The sequence below is a fragment of the Branchiostoma floridae genome, chromosome 8, assembly GCF_000003815.2.
Source record: "Branchiostoma floridae strain S238N-H82 chromosome 8, Bfl_VNyyK, whole genome shotgun sequence".
In the NCBI taxonomy this organism is placed as follows: Eukaryota; Metazoa; Chordata; class Leptocardii; order Amphioxiformes; family Branchiostomatidae; genus Branchiostoma; species Branchiostoma floridae.
In genome coordinates, this window is record NC_049986.1 from 17,085,537 (window position 1) to 17,106,175 (window position 20,639).

Sequence of the window (20,639 nt, forward strand, 5' to 3'; positions counted from 1 at the left end):
TAAAGCACATTAAAGCATGTGAATAGACATACTGTGTTGTTACGTACGGAAATGGCTTCGTGCGGTACTGGAAACCAAATAAGAGCATTAGAACATAACTTTTGTCGGAGATTACATGCCTTCTACTGCAGCGGAGGAGGATAGGATATATTGTACGATTGCCATCCTTGATAAAGACTGTTTTACACGAGCCATACTTTCCAGAGTAGGTTTATTGACAGTACTTGGTAACAAGTTGGCGCGAATGTAAGAAGAACACACAGCTGCCAATTCAAACAAGAATGTTTATCGTAAAAGCAAAAATATCCAACAAGGTCAAAATGTGTGGCTAGAAAATCAGCTAATAACCCTAATTCACTTTTCGTTTCAGAGTAGTCTTTTTTGTATTCATGTAGAAATATCTCCAACGGCTCCTGTTTATAGAAGCCAATGACGTTATATAACTTCCCTGTAGAAACTCATTAGCGCCATGTTGTGTTGACACGAAAAAACTCATAGACGACAAATAGAAGAAGGTCATCTTTATAAACGTTGCTCCTCACATAAATTGGTTTGATATGATACATCTTTCCTCATTCAGTGAAATAATGTTTTCTGCATAGTGGAGGAAAACATTTCCCCGAGTGCTGTCTCCTTATTTCCCGATGCTCCCCGGTAATAAAGTGCTGAAGGCCGCTGAACCAGCAGACAGAATTGCACGGCCGTGTATTGATGACATAACCAGTGGGTGGAAACACCGAGGGCGACTCTGGCTTTATCAACAAATGGCAGGCCAAGCTCGACCACAAAGAACCATGTAAAGTTCGCTCTTGCTGACCGAGGCTCCAGCTTTTTGCTTTAGAGCATCTCTAACTCAGGAATTGCAAAAGAAACAAGGTAACGTCCCATCGATCTAGTGTATCTGTTAATCTCTATGTTTTATTCAACGTTGCATTGTAGGGAATCAAACTAAACTCCATGTGCAAACAGAGGCTCGTGGAAGATTGCACCGTCGCCAATACTGCGGTGTAATACCACCTTAAGAGCCTTAAAGCCTGATATGTTTGAGGGAAAGTTCACTCGTTTGAAATATATGGAGGTAATTCACTTCGACGGCTCAGTCTTAGGCGCGATAGGAAGTGACGCACCGTGGGGCTTTTGTGACTTCCCGTTCTGGCAAGATGCCACCTCTCAGTACGTACGCGCACTCAGCCCAGGATTATCTAAGTCAGTTGGTAAATCCACTTTTAAAAGTGCACCCACAGAGTCCCAAAAGCTCCTGAAGCTTTTTGTAGGCGGCAATACTCCGGGTTGGAAACCCAGGAATATAAAGCTGTCAAAACTGGATAATGGATGAGGCTATTTGTATCTTAGCTTCTCCTGCCGTGAGCTGTAAAGCTCTGAGAACGAAGTCTTGGGGGTAAACGACCGGCAAACAGACTACTAAAAATGAGGGAATTGTGTCATGGATGAGTGGGATAACGGAAATTAAATCTGAAGATTTCGCTCATAAAATGGATAACTTCATAGAATAATACATAAAATTGAAAGGAAAAGTCATAGGTCTTTTCGCAAAGGACCTACATGTATAATATAGAAAATGGAGTATATTGAAAGGGAAAACTCATTAGGTTCGTGATGATGCAAAATTCTTCCATCCGTGATTCTTTTCTATATTTCTCACAATCACCAGCTTCTGGTCATTCTATTCGTGCGATGTACAGTTCCTTCCTTCCAGACAAATGATATGATATAACTTTCTACAGACGCCCATGGAAAGTTATATTGTATCAACTGACAGGCACCAGCAGTCATTTCAGGGATTTGTAAGGTTCTCTAGATTACTACAAGTCGAAGGCGTTAAATCTTCCTTACTAAGAGGAGCACAAACATTTGAGCACCACTACGTCGATATTCTTGAACGAAAGTAAAGATTTCACTAAAACTATTAGATATGACTTCTCAGACGTCGAGACAACTGACGGATCCTATTTTACTTTATCAGTACGCCAGAGGCAACACGACGCCTGCTGGCGATTTCCACAACTTGTACTTTAATAACGTGGTCAAAGCTATCGTTTATTTTGTTGCCATAGGTTCTTAATAGACTTTCAATCTGTATAGCATGCGTTTATCATGAACACCACGGTCGTATAAACTTGTATGGCGCCTATCGCATATTTCGGGCACGTACATGGTTTGACGACTGGCTAAGTGCATATCACTTTACAGTTCGTCTTGTGCATCGTTATAAAAATGGGAAATAGAATAACGAGCATCTCGAAATAGCAATTCTACCATAATATAAGGTTTTATTTTACAGTCTGTGGTATTTCCTGAAGCAACATTGATATAATGGAGACGTGAGTTGTATGGTTCTGTGCAAAATCGATATTTATAAGAAAAAATCTTGAGATTTTGTCTGAATATCAAAGATGAAAATATGTACTCGTGAACCATCATTTGCAAGCTAACGCATTATATTTCACTTCCATCTCTTCTACCAATCAGCAATCATCATATCTCATTCACATCTTCCTCCTGGTTGCTTCAGTATCTTGTTACTTGGTTGAAAAATGTTTTATGTTCGTAACTCCCAAGATTTCTTGTCCTTCTTCCCCAATAAAGAAAAGAAGAAATCAATGTCATCCACAAAAAGAAGTTTGCTTCGTCCATTGTCAAAGAACATGCCAATCAATATGGTTGAAATGGCAATCGACAATGGCATTACTAGCGCTAAGTAGGTTCCCGCATTATGGAAAATTTGATGGGTGTTGGTTTGGCCCACGGATTGGCCAACATATTTTGTTTCGGGAAATGCTATTTCATCATTCATATTGGTGATTTTTCAGTAAAATTGGCTATTATGTCACTAAGACATACACCTCCAAAACTTGGCCGTTTGTCGCTGCTATCGACTTTAAAGTTTCTCTCAAAACAATCATTTTCTTTTGTCATATTTTGTTCTCTCTCTCTATTCCTTCTTTGTGGGAAAGTGTGGATATCATACACTTGTGTGAGGTAATGGGAATAAAGGGGTGTGGACAGGGGGAAGCTATGACGTCTGAGTACGGTGTCATGTACGATGTCATCAGTTATTGTTAGGCCACAACAAGTACATTTGATGGATGACATCTTCTGCAAACCGCAAAATTATGAGATAGGATGAAATAAAAAAAGATGGCTAAATTTTGGAATTAAACACCATAAACATTGAAGCGACAAAAACATAGTATAACAGTCATTCAGTCCTTTAGTCAAGATCTAGAAATGCACTAGTGTAGTAAAAGTGACACTACTAGTGTGGTACGTTTGTGAAGGTACACCTTAGCCGTTACCTTTTTTGTTTATTTAAAACATAAGAATCATTCTTTGTTCCGAGAAATTGTTTTTCTTCATTTTCATGTCACTGAGGAAGAAAGATGGATGTCTTCCGAAACGTCTGAATAAAATTTTTATATTATCCAGAAGAAGATTTTGAACCATCATCTATTTACTAGTGTGGTAGATTGGTACCACTTACCAGGTTGGCAACTTCACTTATGTATCTGTGTCACCAGTGGGGCTCTTTGTCTTCTTCCGCTATCATAAAAGTCATACCCAACCTCAGGTATAGGCAGCACTTGTGTTCGTGTAGTCTCTTTGTACAATAATGTTTATCACTGTTCATTGCTTCATGCCTATCTTTGTTTCGCCAATGAACTTGCAACTAGCCCACGAGCATGAACTTGAAAATAATATTTCTCTTTTTCGAAATCGGGCACACGCTGATGTCGTCCATAACATGTAATCGCTGTGGCCTAATGCAATTTGTACTATCTGTCACCAGCCTGCTTCCCACAGCTTATTTCTCCTGAGTCGGAATGTTTTAGCTGTAGTCAGCTTCAATTAATATTTCACCTCTCGTGAGAAACACTTCAGGTACAATAAGTTGTACTGCCACTTTGTTCAACATTTGACAGATGTTCGCCCCTCAACGAGTAGTTTTGTATTCATCGCTTATTTCTAGCTTTTAAAATGATTGTACAAACATTATTGCACGCTATCTTGACAATATTTTTAACGTTAACTCAGTTAATAGATATTTCATATCCTACTACAATTCTTAACATGCACACGTTGCACACAACTAGTGGGTTATTTGTAAACGTTAGAGTTCATCGACCATTCTATTTTTAACTGTCCAGAACGGCCCAGTTCTGTCACAGAACGGTGAGGGGAACTGTCCAGGGACTGTGATTGCTTGTGAAATATTTGCTGCGCCAGATAAGACTGCCTCCTCCTATCAATCAGTTGGTGTGAGTTTGCCTTCTTTACGGAAATGAAGAAATCCCAAGACGTGCTATTGTCGTTACAAGGTTCGACCGGACTGAAGCGCTGTGAGATTCCGCCATTGCAGCTTCAACGTTGGGCACGTCCAACTCTTTCAAGGACGTTTTAAAATTCAAAATAGCGATAAGAAGGAGACAACGTGTCGCTGTGCTCTTCTTATGCAAATTATCTTATCAGCGCCACCTGACATGGATATACATAATTACAATGACAGTATAAAGGGGCCATTATAGCGACAAATGTACCGATATTGGTACAATGGGGAATCAAATAAATTTGTGTTTTGGCACTTTTTTGACAGATTAACCGAAGACGTTCGGTAGGCGTCACCCCAACGTTATTGTGGATATATCGTGTAAAGAGCCTTTCCCAAGGGCACAATATCAGGACATGGTGAGTATCGAGCGCGGGGCCTATTGGTTCTGGGCCCAACGTTCTAACCAGTGCTACGTTACGCAATACCGACACAATGACACTAGCCTGGAATCCAGCCGTATTGTGCTTTGGTCGCTCCCCTGAGGTACGCTTCCTGCCAATACACAATACAATACAATAGTTCGCACAGGAAGCAGAGCGACCAAAGCACAACACGGCTGGATTCCAGGCTACAATGACACTGTAACCATAGCTTAACATCCTCTCATTTACCGAATTAGCAATTCAAATTCTGTATGGGATGGGTGGCTTCTATATTCTATATGCATACGTAGACAATTACATTAGCGATCAATCAGTCAATAATTGAATAAAATAAACACACACAAATAACATCCATACGCATGGTGTATCAGCAATTATTATGTTCACCCACGTGCACAGAAATCCATCTTTAAGAAGAATACGGAATATCAGTTAATGATGAGCTGGCGACGGCAACTTGTACGCAGGCTGTTGACGTCACACCTCTGACTATGCACATATGGAGGAATATTGAGTCACAACAAGACGCAGGAGCTAAAAATACTCATTGTAGTTGAGAGTTATTGCCGGCGTATTCTATAGAAAGACATGGGGTGCATACAGAACGAGCCTAAATGGCCAGACTGTAATGATATCAGTGGTAATGGGACGTCGGTGGCATATAAAAAGGAATAACCATGACTCAGTGGAGCACGTAACAGTTGGCCAAGATTGCACCAATTTACCATGATAACAATCGTCCCAGAGTGGCGTTACTACCGTGTAGTCTAGTGTCTGCCTGACGGGTCAAGCCTGAGTGCCGCACATATACGTCTATGCCATACGCTTTTCTATATAGTATGCTATGATTATCATAATCAAGTGGCGCATTCAACATGTCATTCAACACAGTCAGACAATTCTAATAGCTTAAAACATGTTTATTTGGACCTTTATTTATTCACCTGCAGGCAGCTTTTCATTGCGGCCATGAGGCAGGTCAGGTTCAGATAAAATATAGCAGAGATACAGGTTACATCGAGTCCTATCTATCAACATATATCACTAACGTTACATGTACATGGTACAAATTATCCACACAGGGACAGAAATGCAGTAGAATCTTAACCGTCCGTGTTCTACTTTTTTCACTTCACCGTAACCTCACTGACGTGTGCTTATTACGTGAGCTTGCATATAAGACAAAAACATCAAGTGGCCATTGCTATATCGTTGGTTTTAAGAGATTATGAGATAAATTGTTCATCTAATCAAACAGATAGTATCATATTAATCAGGAATGGGAATCAAACTGTCTCTCGTGATCATGAGGTTGTTTAATGATGGGTGGAGAATCAGCCTGAGATCCCGAAATCTCCCGTTTGGCCAGGTACTTTTCCATGTTGCAGAGCCGTCACGTCAAGAGGGTAAATGAGCAAACTGGAATCAGACAGGTTTATGGAAAGGGATTTGGCAAGGTACGAGCCGCTTAACAAGGCTATTTCCGCGCATCCCTCAGCAGGTACATTCTTTACTGACGGTTAACATCTTTCACAAGCGGTCGCTCTCGTTCGTAATGGCCCAGCAAACTGTGAGAAAAAATGGTGATGATCCTGCCAAAAATGAAGGTAAGTCCGTGTTGGTCTTTGATGTATTTTCAAATGCTGCGCAGTGCTTCATTACCTCTGGGGTAAATCAAGTGATGCGCCAGGTGAAAATAAAGGTGCCCTTTTGAAAAGTCGCATCTTAATTCTGGGGATGGCGCCAGGAAGTTATCACGTCAAGGTGACAGCGTCTTCCCATGTGACCAAGATAAGTGGGACAGAATTCCCTCTTAGAACCAACCAAACTGCACTTAAGTCTTCGACTCAGAATTGAAAATGAGGCCAGGGATGTTCAAGGCTTCCTTGATATCGTAGGTGTAATAGATACTGTCAATGAAGAGTATATGCATAGATATTAATGAATAGATTCATGTCATTGTGCTATCTGTGGGTACTCACGACCATGGCACAACATTCTACAATATTCTTACATGTATAGATTTATATTCATACCAAACACTTCATTATTAGGAATGTTCAAAGCATTCCGTTGCAAAGTATGCCTTTATCACTCGTGCATACAAATTATGACACCGGGTCTGCTACATGCTACACAATAAGTAAGATAATCACATGCAATATAAATATAAATGGAAAAACTGTATCAATTTATAACACAGGATACAATGTTTTAAAACGTATTATATCACTGTATGTTTTTAGTACGTTTTTTATTTGTTGAAGGATTTGTTTCGTTCTGAACAGCCCAGTTTGAGAAATTGTGAATGGATCTTGGTGACATTTGGTATGCGGGTAGGTGACAGCAGTCACAAATTCATTGTCAGCAGGTTCGAGATCCACTTTTCCCGTGGTTCGACAATCGCAGCTGCACAATACTAACGGTGGTGATGTCATGTTGCAGTCAAGTGGACTTCTGCCATCGCCTTTTCATACAGCTTGCACCAGCCTTCATCAACCGTTTAGATAATAAAGTATAATTGCTACAGAGCCACAACAGCAGATGTCTGAAGGACTTCAATTAGTAGCATTCATTGGTAGTTCAACATTTAAATTTTATCCATCTGCCTTTGTACCATTTGAATATGGAATCTTTTCTCAATTAGAACTAGGGACTAAGATACAGCTTTGCAATATCTGCCCCGTGTCCGTCTAGACTATGTCAGACGGTGATGTCAGTGGACGAAGAAAGTGCCAACGGCCAATCAACGAGGTAGGTCTTATAACTGTTACTAACTGTGCTTTGGTTTGTAATTGTACTTTGACTCAATTTACAAACAAAAATCCCAAAGCAGACATGAGAGCCATATGGAAGAAGTCGGACCTTACCATGAGGATAGTGATGAAAACGTGTTGAATGTGTACACTAATCTTTAAAATAAAAACTCTGATGTTGCGTCATCAGCGAGTTAGAAAAAGGTTGATGTGAAAACATGTGCATACGCTGTAGCATATGTATACACAAGTAGACACCATTGGGACTGTTATAACCCTTCCAGCCAATTTCCGCCTGATATATGCAATTACATTTGGCTGTAACCTTTTCAGTTCTGACCCCTGTCTACCCGCACGAACATCCTGAAGGACTCTTGATTCCCCCACAATGCCCTCATGATTGATGGGGTGTCAGTCACCTCACATTCCCTGCATCGATCAGAACAACAGTTGCCGGCAATTGGGATTAATAACTTCTTGGGGTATCTTGCTTAATTAGTTGACGTGCAATTAGTCAGAGCTTGTGCTGTAGTCCTATCAATTAATAGATTAATTCTAGCGTTTAGATTTACATCGTGCTATTATCTACATCGATCAGCATCGTTATCTTTGTGTAGATCACTGTCGTGACCCCCAGAGGGTATCGGCAGCTTTCACGTGACATTAACGATAAATGGACGACGCCCCGGAGAAACATCAGCTAAAACACACGCTGGTATCAGTAAATGAGGGGGAAGTCATGTGGTCTCTGCCTCAGCAAGCTCCACATGTACCTTCTGTAGAACATAATGATGACCTACTATCGTCTGTGTTCAGCCCTCCCCTCTGCGCCTTTAGCACTCCCTCTGATGTAGTTTTAGTGACGGATAGCCTCCAGTTACATCCTGCTGGTAATTTGACTTGACGTGCATGAAATAAGCTCTTCTCAAACAACGATAAAATAACCCACCCGGGCAGCAAGACAACTGCCAAAAGTTCAAAGGAGAGGTCAAGTAAGCGAAGGTGATAAAGGAGTCGATTCGAGAACTTCAGAATGAGTCACATACCGTACGTAGGGTAATGAAAAATTTTCCTAAGCATGTCGCAGTCTAGTTGTTCATTTGGCTCTATCTGTGCACAGCGTGAGGAATTGTGTAGCTCATCAAAGATAGGAAAGCTCAGAAGATTGGAACATGCGTCACATCTACGTCAGGTGCTTGGAGATAAAAGTAATCTAAACTCAATTGGTATGCTGCTTGCTATTCCAAGAGCCATATAGCACACCGTGATAAAAGTGTTCAAACAGGCTCTTATCAACAGCAATTCTTTGAAAACCGTTTAAGGACTCTTTGCTGGTTTAGTTTACGGTCCACTTATTATCCAAACCTTGGTTCTTCAATCTAGATATCCCAGTATCATGGGCTGTTAAAATGCATTGCGGTGTCGGATACTTTTAACATCAGGATCTAGTAATATCTGCTACCCAGGACAGCAAGAAATGTTGAAAGATAAGCTGTGATAGGTTTTGATGACCAGAGCATTGCTGATACAGCCTGAGCTATCGTTTGTAAGATTAGACACCATTCGTTTTGAGATGAGAAAACCCTATTGCTCTGAGTGTGTATATCCTGGTAAAAAATAAAAATGAAATAACTATACACTTATACATACTTAGCTTTCTGGTACGAGGCAATGTCATACGATTTCGTTTTGCTTTATTTGAATATTTGGATTTTGGCACCATCAAAGTGTTGCCTGATTCAGTGTTCTGAAAAGAGGTCATATACAGGTAAAACACGAGTTACGCAAGCCATGCGTCACAGAATTTATAAACATGCCTGGAACTTCCAGGCTGGAAGGCAGTTATGGATACATTTCTTGTGAACCCATGAATAAATGTGCACCCTGTTTCACAGACGCTATATCAAATCTGGTTACCTCCTTCAGGGCAGTGTAGTGACATTTACTGTGCACTACCATTTTCTGATGTATGTTCAAGCTCCTTACGTATATAGTACGTATACGTGCGATGGAACAGTTACCAATCAGTGACAGCAAGCGCGAGACGAAACTGTAATCTTGGGCTGGAAAGTTCTGTCCTGTTCTGTACCACAAGGCATGCTCCTGGGGCCGATTGTATTCCTGGTCGTCCTTGACGACGAACTGAGAGAACTGGTGTTTTATAAACCAGACCAACTAGAAACTCAGACACGTTAAGTACAATAAGATGTTGAACCAGCCAATGCAGGTTCACTGTACCTTGTCCAACTCTTAAACATGCAAAGCTAAATGTGGATTTATATGTAATTCTGACCTCCACCTGTTTACATTCTTATAATTGTTCAGACGTTTAACACGAGTAGTATTTTCAACCTTTAGAAATAGAATGTTTAACCTCTGTATGACCAGGCTTTCTTGATTATTCTATGGTTGTAAATTACGTCTACTCGTATAATGATTTTAGATACTTGAAAGTTTTATTATTTGTAGTCCAATCAATCAGCTTATAACTTTATATGTGTTACCTCGTACGGAAGGGGCATGCAATTAAGTCGAAAGGCAGCGAAAAAGTAACAAGAAACCATTCATTTAACGATCACACTGCCACCTCGGTGCGACAAAAATAGGATTTGTGTATACTTTTGATTTCATAAATTTTGTAATATCATGATGCAAAATGTAAAAGTACACGTGAAAATATAACTAACACACACAAGAAAAATCAGTAGCCCTATAGGCCTAGTAGGATGGGGTATATGGAGATACAAATTAGCCACGTTCAGGCTTCCCGGACCCTTACGTCATCACCACCTGCTGTCGTCTGCATGTCTGATGAACGTGACCTGCCTGTACCATCCGAAGGTCAGTCCTGCTAGTCTGTGAGATGAATATTACTGCAGCTTCGGGCGGTGATTGTCTACTGGTGACTTACAGAAAACATTCCAACCCTTACCTCTAACGTTTGGTAGATTTATGGCGATATCTATTTGCCTGGATATCCTTATGGGCGCTTTCAGAGGCGGGAGGTGGTTTTAAATCAGAGGAATGTGTCTTATGGGATATAGTTGTTACTACCTTTAACGAAGATAAATGCTCATTTCATATTATCTATCCCATTCAATTAGACTTGCAGCCCAAATAGATAGAGGGTGGCGACGATTCTTTAGGGAAGTGTAAAATAAGGTAGTCTTTAACTACCGTAAAAACACATAGCATAAAAGTGCAGATTTATTGCGCTGCCTGGCTTGTTAGTCCTATTTGGGCAGGGTTCCATGCTCAGAAGTCCAAGGAATGGGACATCCATCCATTAATCAGTTCTTTTGCGTCTTTGCCCGGGCGCTCTGATGTAGAAACATTGCGGACCTGTTTGGCATGGAAACACCACCCCGTGAATCCCTAGACGTGACTGGAGACTGTAAATATTTTAACCAGGAAAATCCGAAGGTATCATTCTGGGACTTTCACGCCCACGAGAATCTCCTGACTAATGCTCTGTGAATGTTCTAATGCAGCCGCCGCTGCTCAAGAGGAACGGCCAAACTGTTGCGCCTCCGGCTGGCGTTTTGGCGCCCCTTTGACTTCTACATTCACGGAGTACATGTAATGCCGAATCTCTTCACATTCCGACTGATCCTGACTCAGTTGGATAAAAAAACTTCCTCCTAAGTAATGTCTGAGGTAAGCCTCGGCCATATCTAACCTCCCCACCAAATGACCAAATACCCTCGAATAACACTAAGTACCATCTGCCCACCTGCCAGGCAGGCTGGAATATTCGCACTACACATCACTACTAGCGGTCATGACCCCATAAATTTGGAAAATGGCGATTGCTCCATTACCGCTGATTGCAGCGTCACCGCAGACATAAATTTGTCGAAAAGTTGAATAAATCTTTGTCACTACGTCTCCTTTGTGACGTTGTCAAACTGACATATTTTGATCTCTCAGTTGGATTTCAGATTAATGAGCCATTCTAACATCTCAAACTGGGTACATATACATTCGGTATATTTCTACGGAGTTTATCTTGGAAATGATATGACCATTACTTTGTTTCAATTATTTACTTGTTTACAAATGCAGTAGAAGCTGTTTAATTGCACACTTCATTTTCCAGCATATTTCGTGCAATTAGCCGGGTGGTGCAACAAAGTGAAGTTATCCAGCTGCACCGAACCACCACGGGATTTTGGGATTCCGCGCAATTAAAAGGAGTGTGCGATAAGCCGCTGTGCAGTTAACTGGCTTCTACTGTGTATATTTTTTCTTATATTTCAACCGGAAAGGCAAACCATGAAGCCGCAACCCCTGTCCTTGGCCTTGGCCACATTATTGAGATCCTCCCCTGAAAGGCAGTCTGTTATGATCATTGCACCGGCGATGGCACATTACAGGTTTCTGAATTACAACAGGCATTTATTCTGATTCAGTCCATTCATATTGATTTAGTCTTGCATATTCTGCACGTTTATTGATTTGCAATAAAAAGTAAGGCTTAGACTTCTGTCCCCAGAATATAGTCCCTCTTTATTGATAGAATATCTACGTCTCATCAAGCAAACTGTTTCCTCTTATTGCAAACCATTAACGTCGAATGCAACCAGTATAAATCTAGTAAACCTTATTAATGCAGATGTTTTTATTTGAACATACAAAACGCAAAGTTCTTACATTTCACTCTGAAACCTCTGCAGTCCACAGAGGAGAGGCTTTGCTCAACGAACCAGAAGTTTACCGTGAACGAGATGTTTCCGTGGTAAATATGATACACCAACTCGACTCCCAATAATAGAATTAAGAAGAGAGAACTCAGAATAATAATAGCTATTTTTAAAGACCAGTCCTCCAGCATCCCATAAGTGTTCAACTTCCCGTAACAGCAGGACGCATCTTTAAAACTGACCAGACGGTGACCACTAGCTGCTGATTGGAAATGATGGAGACTGCTTGGTGCTTTATCTTCGTTACACACATCCCAATTCAGATAACAACAGGCCATTGAGGCTTCCTTAATGAGCGTTTTGTGACAATTCTTCTATTGCAATAGCCTAAATGTGGAACATTATGCGTTAAATAATGTGCTGCGCGATACTTTTGACGCTTCCCCCAGTCCGGGCTTTTGGTGATTGACCTGAAAACTCAGTTTGTCCGGATTTAAAGGCCAGTCAAACGACTGTTAAAAAAACTTCTCAATTAATATTTCACAGAACTTATAACTTGAAGGAAAAAGTCTAACGACCGCAAGTGTGTTTTTCTAAATTTTCATAAGTCTTCAAAATCGACGAGAAAACACATATGACTTAGGAGACAGCTTCTGCTACTAACAATGACGCACTTTATAGCCACGGTCGATGAAGCAGAGCATCAATCACCATCACTCTTTTGATTAGATTTACTTGGAATTTGCAATTCCTTTCAGAACAACGTTTTCTCCCATAGAGATCTCTTTCAGCCACCTCTCCAACTCGTGCCTCGGTTATATACGTGCTTGACATGAAGGCGTTTTCCCTAAACGCTCCACTGAATCCCCAGTGTCTGCGAATTTTTATTAGACTGCGGTGCAACTTGCCACAAAAAGGATCAGGTAAATCTTTTCGTGCTCAGGAATTTTCATCTAAATGTAGCTGCCAGCTCGCCTATATGTCACAATTCACTGGAGATAGCTGATCGTGGCCTTTCTCTCCCCAAAAGCTATAGACTTCTTGTCAAGCTCATTGAGAAAGAAATTGAAAAATAATGATGAAGCTCGCGTAACACAGAGGTGAGAATGCGTCGCCCGTTGCGTGCATCGATGCCCAGCCCTTGGCATATTTAGCGCACGTATCGCGACCGACTGTCAGATGGGAAAGTCTACAGAAAAAACGCACTGTAGACTGCATACAAAGAGACGCCAAGCTACTCATTTTCCCTCCTCCTCTTCAGCGAAGGATCTGTGAGACAGGGACATCAGACGTGATGGGTAGAAACAGCGGAGAAGCAGGTATGTATTTCACAAATTTACGGCCCGCACTGTTGGAGAAATCGTTATCTGTTTTTGATCAGGGATATGTGACCTTGTAACGTAGAAGATCTATTTTGTTGTGAGGCTTCGTTGAACAATTTGAGATGGATGTTGTGGCTCCGTATCCAGAGCAAACGTTACTTTCCGTCCCTGTCAGGGGGAGCTTATCCACTCTTATTAGGGAATACGTGATTAGTTTAATGACGCTTATTACAGGGAATAATTGACAGCTCGCAAAAAACATGCACATGGAAAATCTGTTATGTCAGTGCGAGATGCATGCTCAGTGATACGTCAATGAAGGTTACAGAAAATTATAGGAATTAAACGAGCTACACTCTGACAGGTTGGTACAAGTGATGTACACCATGGGAAGCTTTTCTTCGAAATGCAGATTCTTCCACGAAAACGCAACCGCCACCCACACTATTTTTGGACATATTGTATCAAGGAAATTTTCTCGAGGGAGACATATTTCAAATAAACGCTCTTATAGAATCGCGTCTGGCAAGATTTAATAAGCTAGTTCAATCACAATTTTCTGTCATATTGCTCATCGCCCGTCCCTGTGAAACAAAGTCATTCGTTTTGCCTCAGAAAATATAGCAGCTGCCCTGAGCCACGGTCGACTGCGGTTATTTCTCCAGGCAACGCCCTTGTCCTCACGTTTCCTCACATGTCTATCTCATACTTGCGACGTTTACAAATGTATCTCGATTACAATGGTCATTACGAGCCCGTATGTTTTGACATTACGAGTCCGTTTTGACATTACGAGTCCGTTTTGAAAGGAGCACAAATAGTAAGATCGAAAAAATGCTATACGCCAAGTGTTAAAATGAAATCAGATAGTATAGACGAATGGTTTTCCCTGTTCATTCTTGTCCGCATATGCAGAGGTAAAAACAGGCATGCGAGTTCTGATGTACTGTAGCGACTTTAAAAATGCTAGTTATCACCCCACAGCACGTACAGCTGGCGCTGAGTAGTATGGGAGCGCGCAAAAGGGCGAGAACATGAGATGAATCTTTCATTTCGTCTGCTTCGACACACGAGAAGAAAGTAAACATGTCTCCTCAGGGCTTGGTAATTGTTGTTTAAAATCGTTTATAAGAATAATAAACGGACGAAAGACTTTAAGTAGACATATATACATGTATACTGTATCCTTCAACTATATGACTTACTCGCCATACCGATGACGAATATAGAAGACAAAAATTGAAGGCCAAGTTTGACATCATCGCACATTAACTTAAACAAGGTTGAACTGATCAATCAATCGATGTACTAAAGAGAGCCCTTGGCGAAAAACAGAGCAGTCTCATTATCGTGAGTCTCCACTTGTTAATGATGAAACATTGCCGTGGTGCACTATCTAATGAGGCTGATGTTTTTTTATCATGCATAAATCTGGCGACATTGCTGCCATTCATCGATGCATCAACCTAGTAATTGGTTAAATGATTGCTCAAAACATTCATTGTGGCTTAAGATCGGAAACAGAGGTTAACGACCTCCTGTCTTGTGAAGATAAAGCGTCTGCATACTTTATTGCTCCAAAAGATAAATGCCCGGGGTACAATGCTATCGGTCGACTCAGTGTCCACTGCCTGAGTGCACCAATCTCTCACTGTAAACTGTTACGGCGTTACAACAAGTCGGACTTGTCCAATGTAGTTTGTCACGACACCCGCGGTGACTACCGCCAAGATTTACCGTCCTGTGACCATTACACACATGACGGACCTGCCTATTGATGGTGACATTTTGAAAGTGTACCTTTTAGGGGATCTTCTAGAACGACTCAGACCACCGATGCGACTGATTACGTCCTACATCTCCGTAGTTACCTCCAGCCAGAGGCCAACTGCCCAAATTGGCTCTGCGCCGCTTCCATTCCCCCGGAGCCAGATGACCCCCGAGTCGCGCTACTGGCAGGTTATTAAAGGTGCTGTAGGTGGGAGTAGGTGTAGGGAGCAATTCCGTCAGGTGCTTATCTCAGAGTGGTGTACGTGTTCCAGAATACACGCCATGATATACGTACACCAATCTTACAATGGCGGCTACCTCACTGCGACCTGTGACAGATCGTTCAACTAATCTATTAGATGAGAGCGAACCTTTTCAAGCTTTGTAGTATATTCTGTTGCCTTTTTCGTAGTACTTTAACATTTTAAATAATAATTCAATTATTCAATTATGCATACTTTTGTATTTTGTTTAATTCATATACATTGTAATAAGTTAGTAAAGGCAGGCCTTCTCATAAACAGAAGCTTTCCGCCTCCCTTGCGCTGTTATGTCCTTTTATAATTCTTTGTCATGTATTCATTGTTTTCTTCTTTTAAGTGCGAAACAAATAAACAAATAGAATCAGTTACATAAATCCAACTAAGGTCGCAGCGCCATTATCGTCTAGTGGAATGCAAGCCATAGTAACAGTGGATGAAAAAAGTGTCAACGTCATTGCCATAAAATACATGGAAAATAAAAGATTGCCCCCATAAACTGTAGCAATTTACAATCTCATTTACACTGCAGTCATGGATTGACAGAAAGGCCAATATACAGCAAGGTAGGCTCTGTTATTAGGACTAATATCGGCATCCTTGAGAATGGACGTTTTGATGAATTGCTCATTATGTAGACCTTCCCAGCTCCTACAGCTCAACCTCTTTACCAACAAAAACGCGCAGGAAAATTCACCGCTGACCTTTCAAGACTCATCATTTCTCATGACATGGGACTTTATTAAACATTTTGATGGAAAATCAGACGAGTGTGATACCGGCGCTCTCATAATGATATTGGATGTACCGTAACCGCGTCCTTACATAACTTACCCCATGTATTTCATGCACGCATATTGTAGCACGCCCCTACCATTTGACGGGTACACAATCCAAATCTGGAGAATATTTACACGTACTTAGCGATTGCCCAAGAGAGGAGAAAAATATTAACACGCTGTTATCCTTCTCAAGTGAATGCAGAGACCGTTTTGTATTGACCTATCGCTGCACTGTCTGATCCAGACAAACAGACCGTCATTAATTACCCTGCGGTATAACCAATGGCTGAATGGTAGGGTAGAGACAAGGTAACATTTTGGCAGGGAAAAACCGTACGTCTTGCTGTTCCTGTGGCTATCTTCGCGCCTGGTTTTAAATTCAATGCAAATCCACGCCGGTAACGATCGTTATCTGTGTGTAAAATATTGTAGCTGTCTGGCCTGTTTGGTGAAAATGAGCCGCGTTGTACTTACGTTCATCTTATCGTCACACACACGCCGGCTATGCAGAATGTGATTAAATTCATCGATATCATTATTAGCAAAAAACGCACCTAGGCTATCCTTAATGAAACGAAATCCAACAAGGCTAAAAAAAAACTATATGTTCCATTAAATGACTAAGTGTTTGTGCAAAATAATATTTCATGAATATTTCATTTTTGTATTTTGTTTATTTCAAAATATTTCATAGTTTGATATTTACGAATCATATCATGCACACCGCACGTCTACACCTATCAACGGTGGCCAATACTGTCAATTATAACACTCTCTTTCAGTAATCGGCATCCCACCTCTGTGAATGATAATGGACTACCCGGTCAGCGGGCGGCGCTGCTTGAAACCTGCATCCCTCCGTGAACAGAACCAACCATTTGACTCTGTTTCCAGAAACGTTACGCGCCGTCCTGCCGTGGAGAGTTGGCTGAACCAGTCCTACACACCCGACATTCTGCAGGGAGGACTGAATATGACGTCCAGGCCAGATTTCCCACCTACACCATCCTCGGCGCCCTTCTACGATTTGGACTATATGAAGCCGCCGATCGACCATAAACGATATATCCTCGTTTCTATTGCGCTCATCATCATATTTGGTCTTCTGGCGTGGCTGATCATCTTGCTACTAATGAGATACCGGGATCAGCATGGAAGATGGTTTTGGAAGCCTGATTTAGGCAGACTGTTTCGCGGAAGATTGCAAGGATGCCGGAATTTTCTACGAGGCCGCTTCTCGAGGGATTCAAGCTTCAGAGGCGGCTACCCGCACGAACGTTCATTTGGCGTGGGGAATTCGAATGAAACTGCGTTTAGGGGTGGCTTCCCTCACGAGAGTACAATAGGAGATGGCTTTATTCCGGAGCCCTGTATGAGAGGAAGCTTCCCACACACACCGACGTTATCAGATACACTTCCACGGAAACCCCGCGAATCACACATACGCCTACATCGCTGTTACACGATAGCCGGGGATATACACCCTTGGACAACCGCCCAGGATTACGGGGCGCAACAGGCTTCATCAGTTAACGCCGGACGGCGATTCTCAAGAAGCAGCAGCGTCGATTCAAGGGACGGTTACCTGCGCAATGCTACCTCGCAGGCAGACCTAAGAGATGGCCCGCCCTCCCTACATCCCGCGCAACCTATCATGAGTACAGAGGAATTTGTACCGCAGTATGATCCTTCGAGAAGACCCTCAGGCAACACGAAACGCACAAAAATTCAAAGGCAATACTCCTTTTCTTACGAGCATTACGGGGAGGTTCCATTATGGCTTGCAAGCCATACATTCAACACGGAACAGATCGCGGTGCATAATTACGGGCAGCCCCCACCGAGCCCACCGGACGACACGCCAACCATGGACGCCAGGTATGACGTTATGTACGAGCAGTACGGCTCAGACGAGCCGCCCGGCGGACTGGAAGCGCACCAATTAGACACGGCTATGGTGATAACTACGGCAGATCCTCTGACCATGAGCCCCGAGCAGGCACCTGTGCTGACGTCCGCGGGGACGGATGCATCAAACATGCTGAAGCAGAACTGCACCGTGTGGATGCAAACCGAGCATCGCAGACCAGATCGGATATCTCCTGTAAGACAGTCATCAACAGCCTCAATAGAAACGACTGTCTGATCCACTACCTGATACCTATTCACATTTTGAAAAATATTGATAGCTTGGAGAGGGTGTATTACTAGATGGTAGATCCCCAAAATGGCGAGAGCTTGTATCTCCTTGGACCATTCCCTTACTGATAATTCTTATTCATTTATTCTACGTATTGCCTGCTTGAATTATTTAGGGTGACAACGTCTTGGAAAGCGGTTTGCCTTACTCTGAATATGTTTTCCATCAGAGGTTGTTGGCATCAATAGCTATTTGAATCCATTACATTCTGAAAAATATAATATTCATGGGAAGAAGGAAGTGCAAATTGTGACAATGCGTGTGTGATTGTATGTCTGAATAGATTCACCTACTTACAGCATAGAAGTCAAGGACAGTAGTCAAGTGTAATTCATGTTTGTACCAAAGAGTAGTTTTCTACAGGTGTTGGTACCACATTTGTCATGATTTGTTAAGTATTAATCAGGCTAAGAACTGCCTATACTGGCCTTAACACTGTAGAGAATATGTTGCCCCGTCACAGAATGTGTAGCGGGTGCGTCGAACTGCCGTGGGTTGCTTAATTGGCTGCTGCAACCAGCGGCAATAATGAAGGATTCTCTGTTGATGGTTGATGGCGCCTTCTTTCCAAGGATAAAAAGATGGAAAGCCCCTGGTAACCCTGAATATCTGCAGCATTCACTGAGATCGATGCTTTAAAAACTTGGTTTGAATGAAAACACACTACTTTTATAAGATATGTTGAGTATGTCATACTTGTAACAAGAATGGATGTATTTTTGTACGTACGTATACGTGATGTCATGAAAATTTTACCGTTTGCAAGTTCGTAAAAATGCCCTGGCTTGCTTCCAACCATATTTTCTTAGCTGCCCGGCTTGGAATGTGATCACAGCAAGTGAAGATGATCTAATTTCGCAGCAAATCTACAGCCATGGGGCCATTAGTTTTTCATTAAATATGTTGCTACCTCTGCATGTAAAGGAGTACTGCTGAATATTTGATCAATTGTATTTCTGTACGAGTTGTCCTACACAACATGGCACATCTAGCTGGATTCCTTGTGATGTTAATTGAAGATGAGTGTTTCTGTGATGTTGACGCATTACCGAATAAATTACTATCAGACAAACCCTCCCACTTCGCACTCGTGCGCTCATAAACATGTGCAGCGATGCCTGCCCACGCTGTGCTCGTCAGTATGACGACGTGACATGGTTCCAATACCAGCCGATGTTGCACACGTACTGCAACATGTAATCAGTTCTATAGCAGAATAGGGTATAGCCGCAGACAGCATCTTTAATATTGGGTAGTCGACAACTTATCACTTGTATTATCTGAAGAATGTATCACAGGAGTCAGTGTTCCACTAGAGTCAATACAAGGCCATCCCGGGAGAGCTGACGCTGTGGTTGGGTAGATTCTGCTTAAAATCAATACCTGGCTCTTCGCTGAGGTGACACGGGGTACAGGTGCATGATTAATCCTTTAGTTTAAATGGGACAGTTTATGCAGCTTTACTTGCTAAAAATACCTATTTAAGAACGAAGAAATCAATATGTACAGTGTGTCATTGGGATCCTATCCCTTGATGATTACCCGACCAGGAGGTTATATTTTTCACCAATTGTTGCATTGAGGTGCTAGAATGTGCGTGTGTGTGTGTCTTTGCACTGCCTGGTTGTTGGTCAATAGAATTTTTCTAAGTCTGTTTTCATATCAACCCATCTTTTCATGAGAAAGAGATCAATCGTTGGAAACAATGTGGTCAAATATGTAGAAATCGATTTAAGATTTTTTGACAGAGGATAAATTGCTTTGGATCGGAGTCTAACGGCTTTGAATGCTAAAGAAACGCCCAGACTTCAATTTTTGTTAAACAGAAGATGGCGAGAAAGAAGATGTATACACAGCCAGCTCGACAGACATCACGGGAAGAATACAAACACCGTACCAAAACAATTTGGTAAGTATTAACCCTGATCAGGCCAGGCTGCGGAAAATACCTGTTGTTTTAGCAAAAACAACGGGCGAAGACGATGAGTTATAAGAACGAGTAGCCAGTACACGAACAAATGCCTATTTGACATGTCTCATGATATGCCATGATCAGTTATGTAATTAATATGTGGTAAGCTCTTTGATAGCTTTCTCTAGACATGGCGTCTACGTTCGTATTCGCCTGTCACTCAGAAACTGATCAGATCTGACAAACCTCAGTTATGTATGAGG

The 20,639-nt window shown here is 41.8% G+C and overlaps 1 protein-coding gene across 1 annotated transcript; it reads left to right on the top strand.

The window, feature by feature from the left end:
* Positions 1-12,779: 12,779 nt before the first annotated feature.
* LOC118421695 lies at positions 12,780-19,067 on the top strand. Its single transcript, XM_035829149.1, has 2 exons — positions 12,780-13,449; positions 17,047-19,067. The coding sequence occupies exon 2, from the start codon at positions 17,070-17,072 to the stop codon at positions 18,408-18,410; it is 1,341 nt and encodes a 446-aa protein (XP_035685042.1). The 5' UTR covers positions 12,780-13,449; positions 17,047-17,069; the 3' UTR covers positions 18,411-19,067.
* Positions 19,068-20,639: the final 1,572 nt, after the last annotated feature.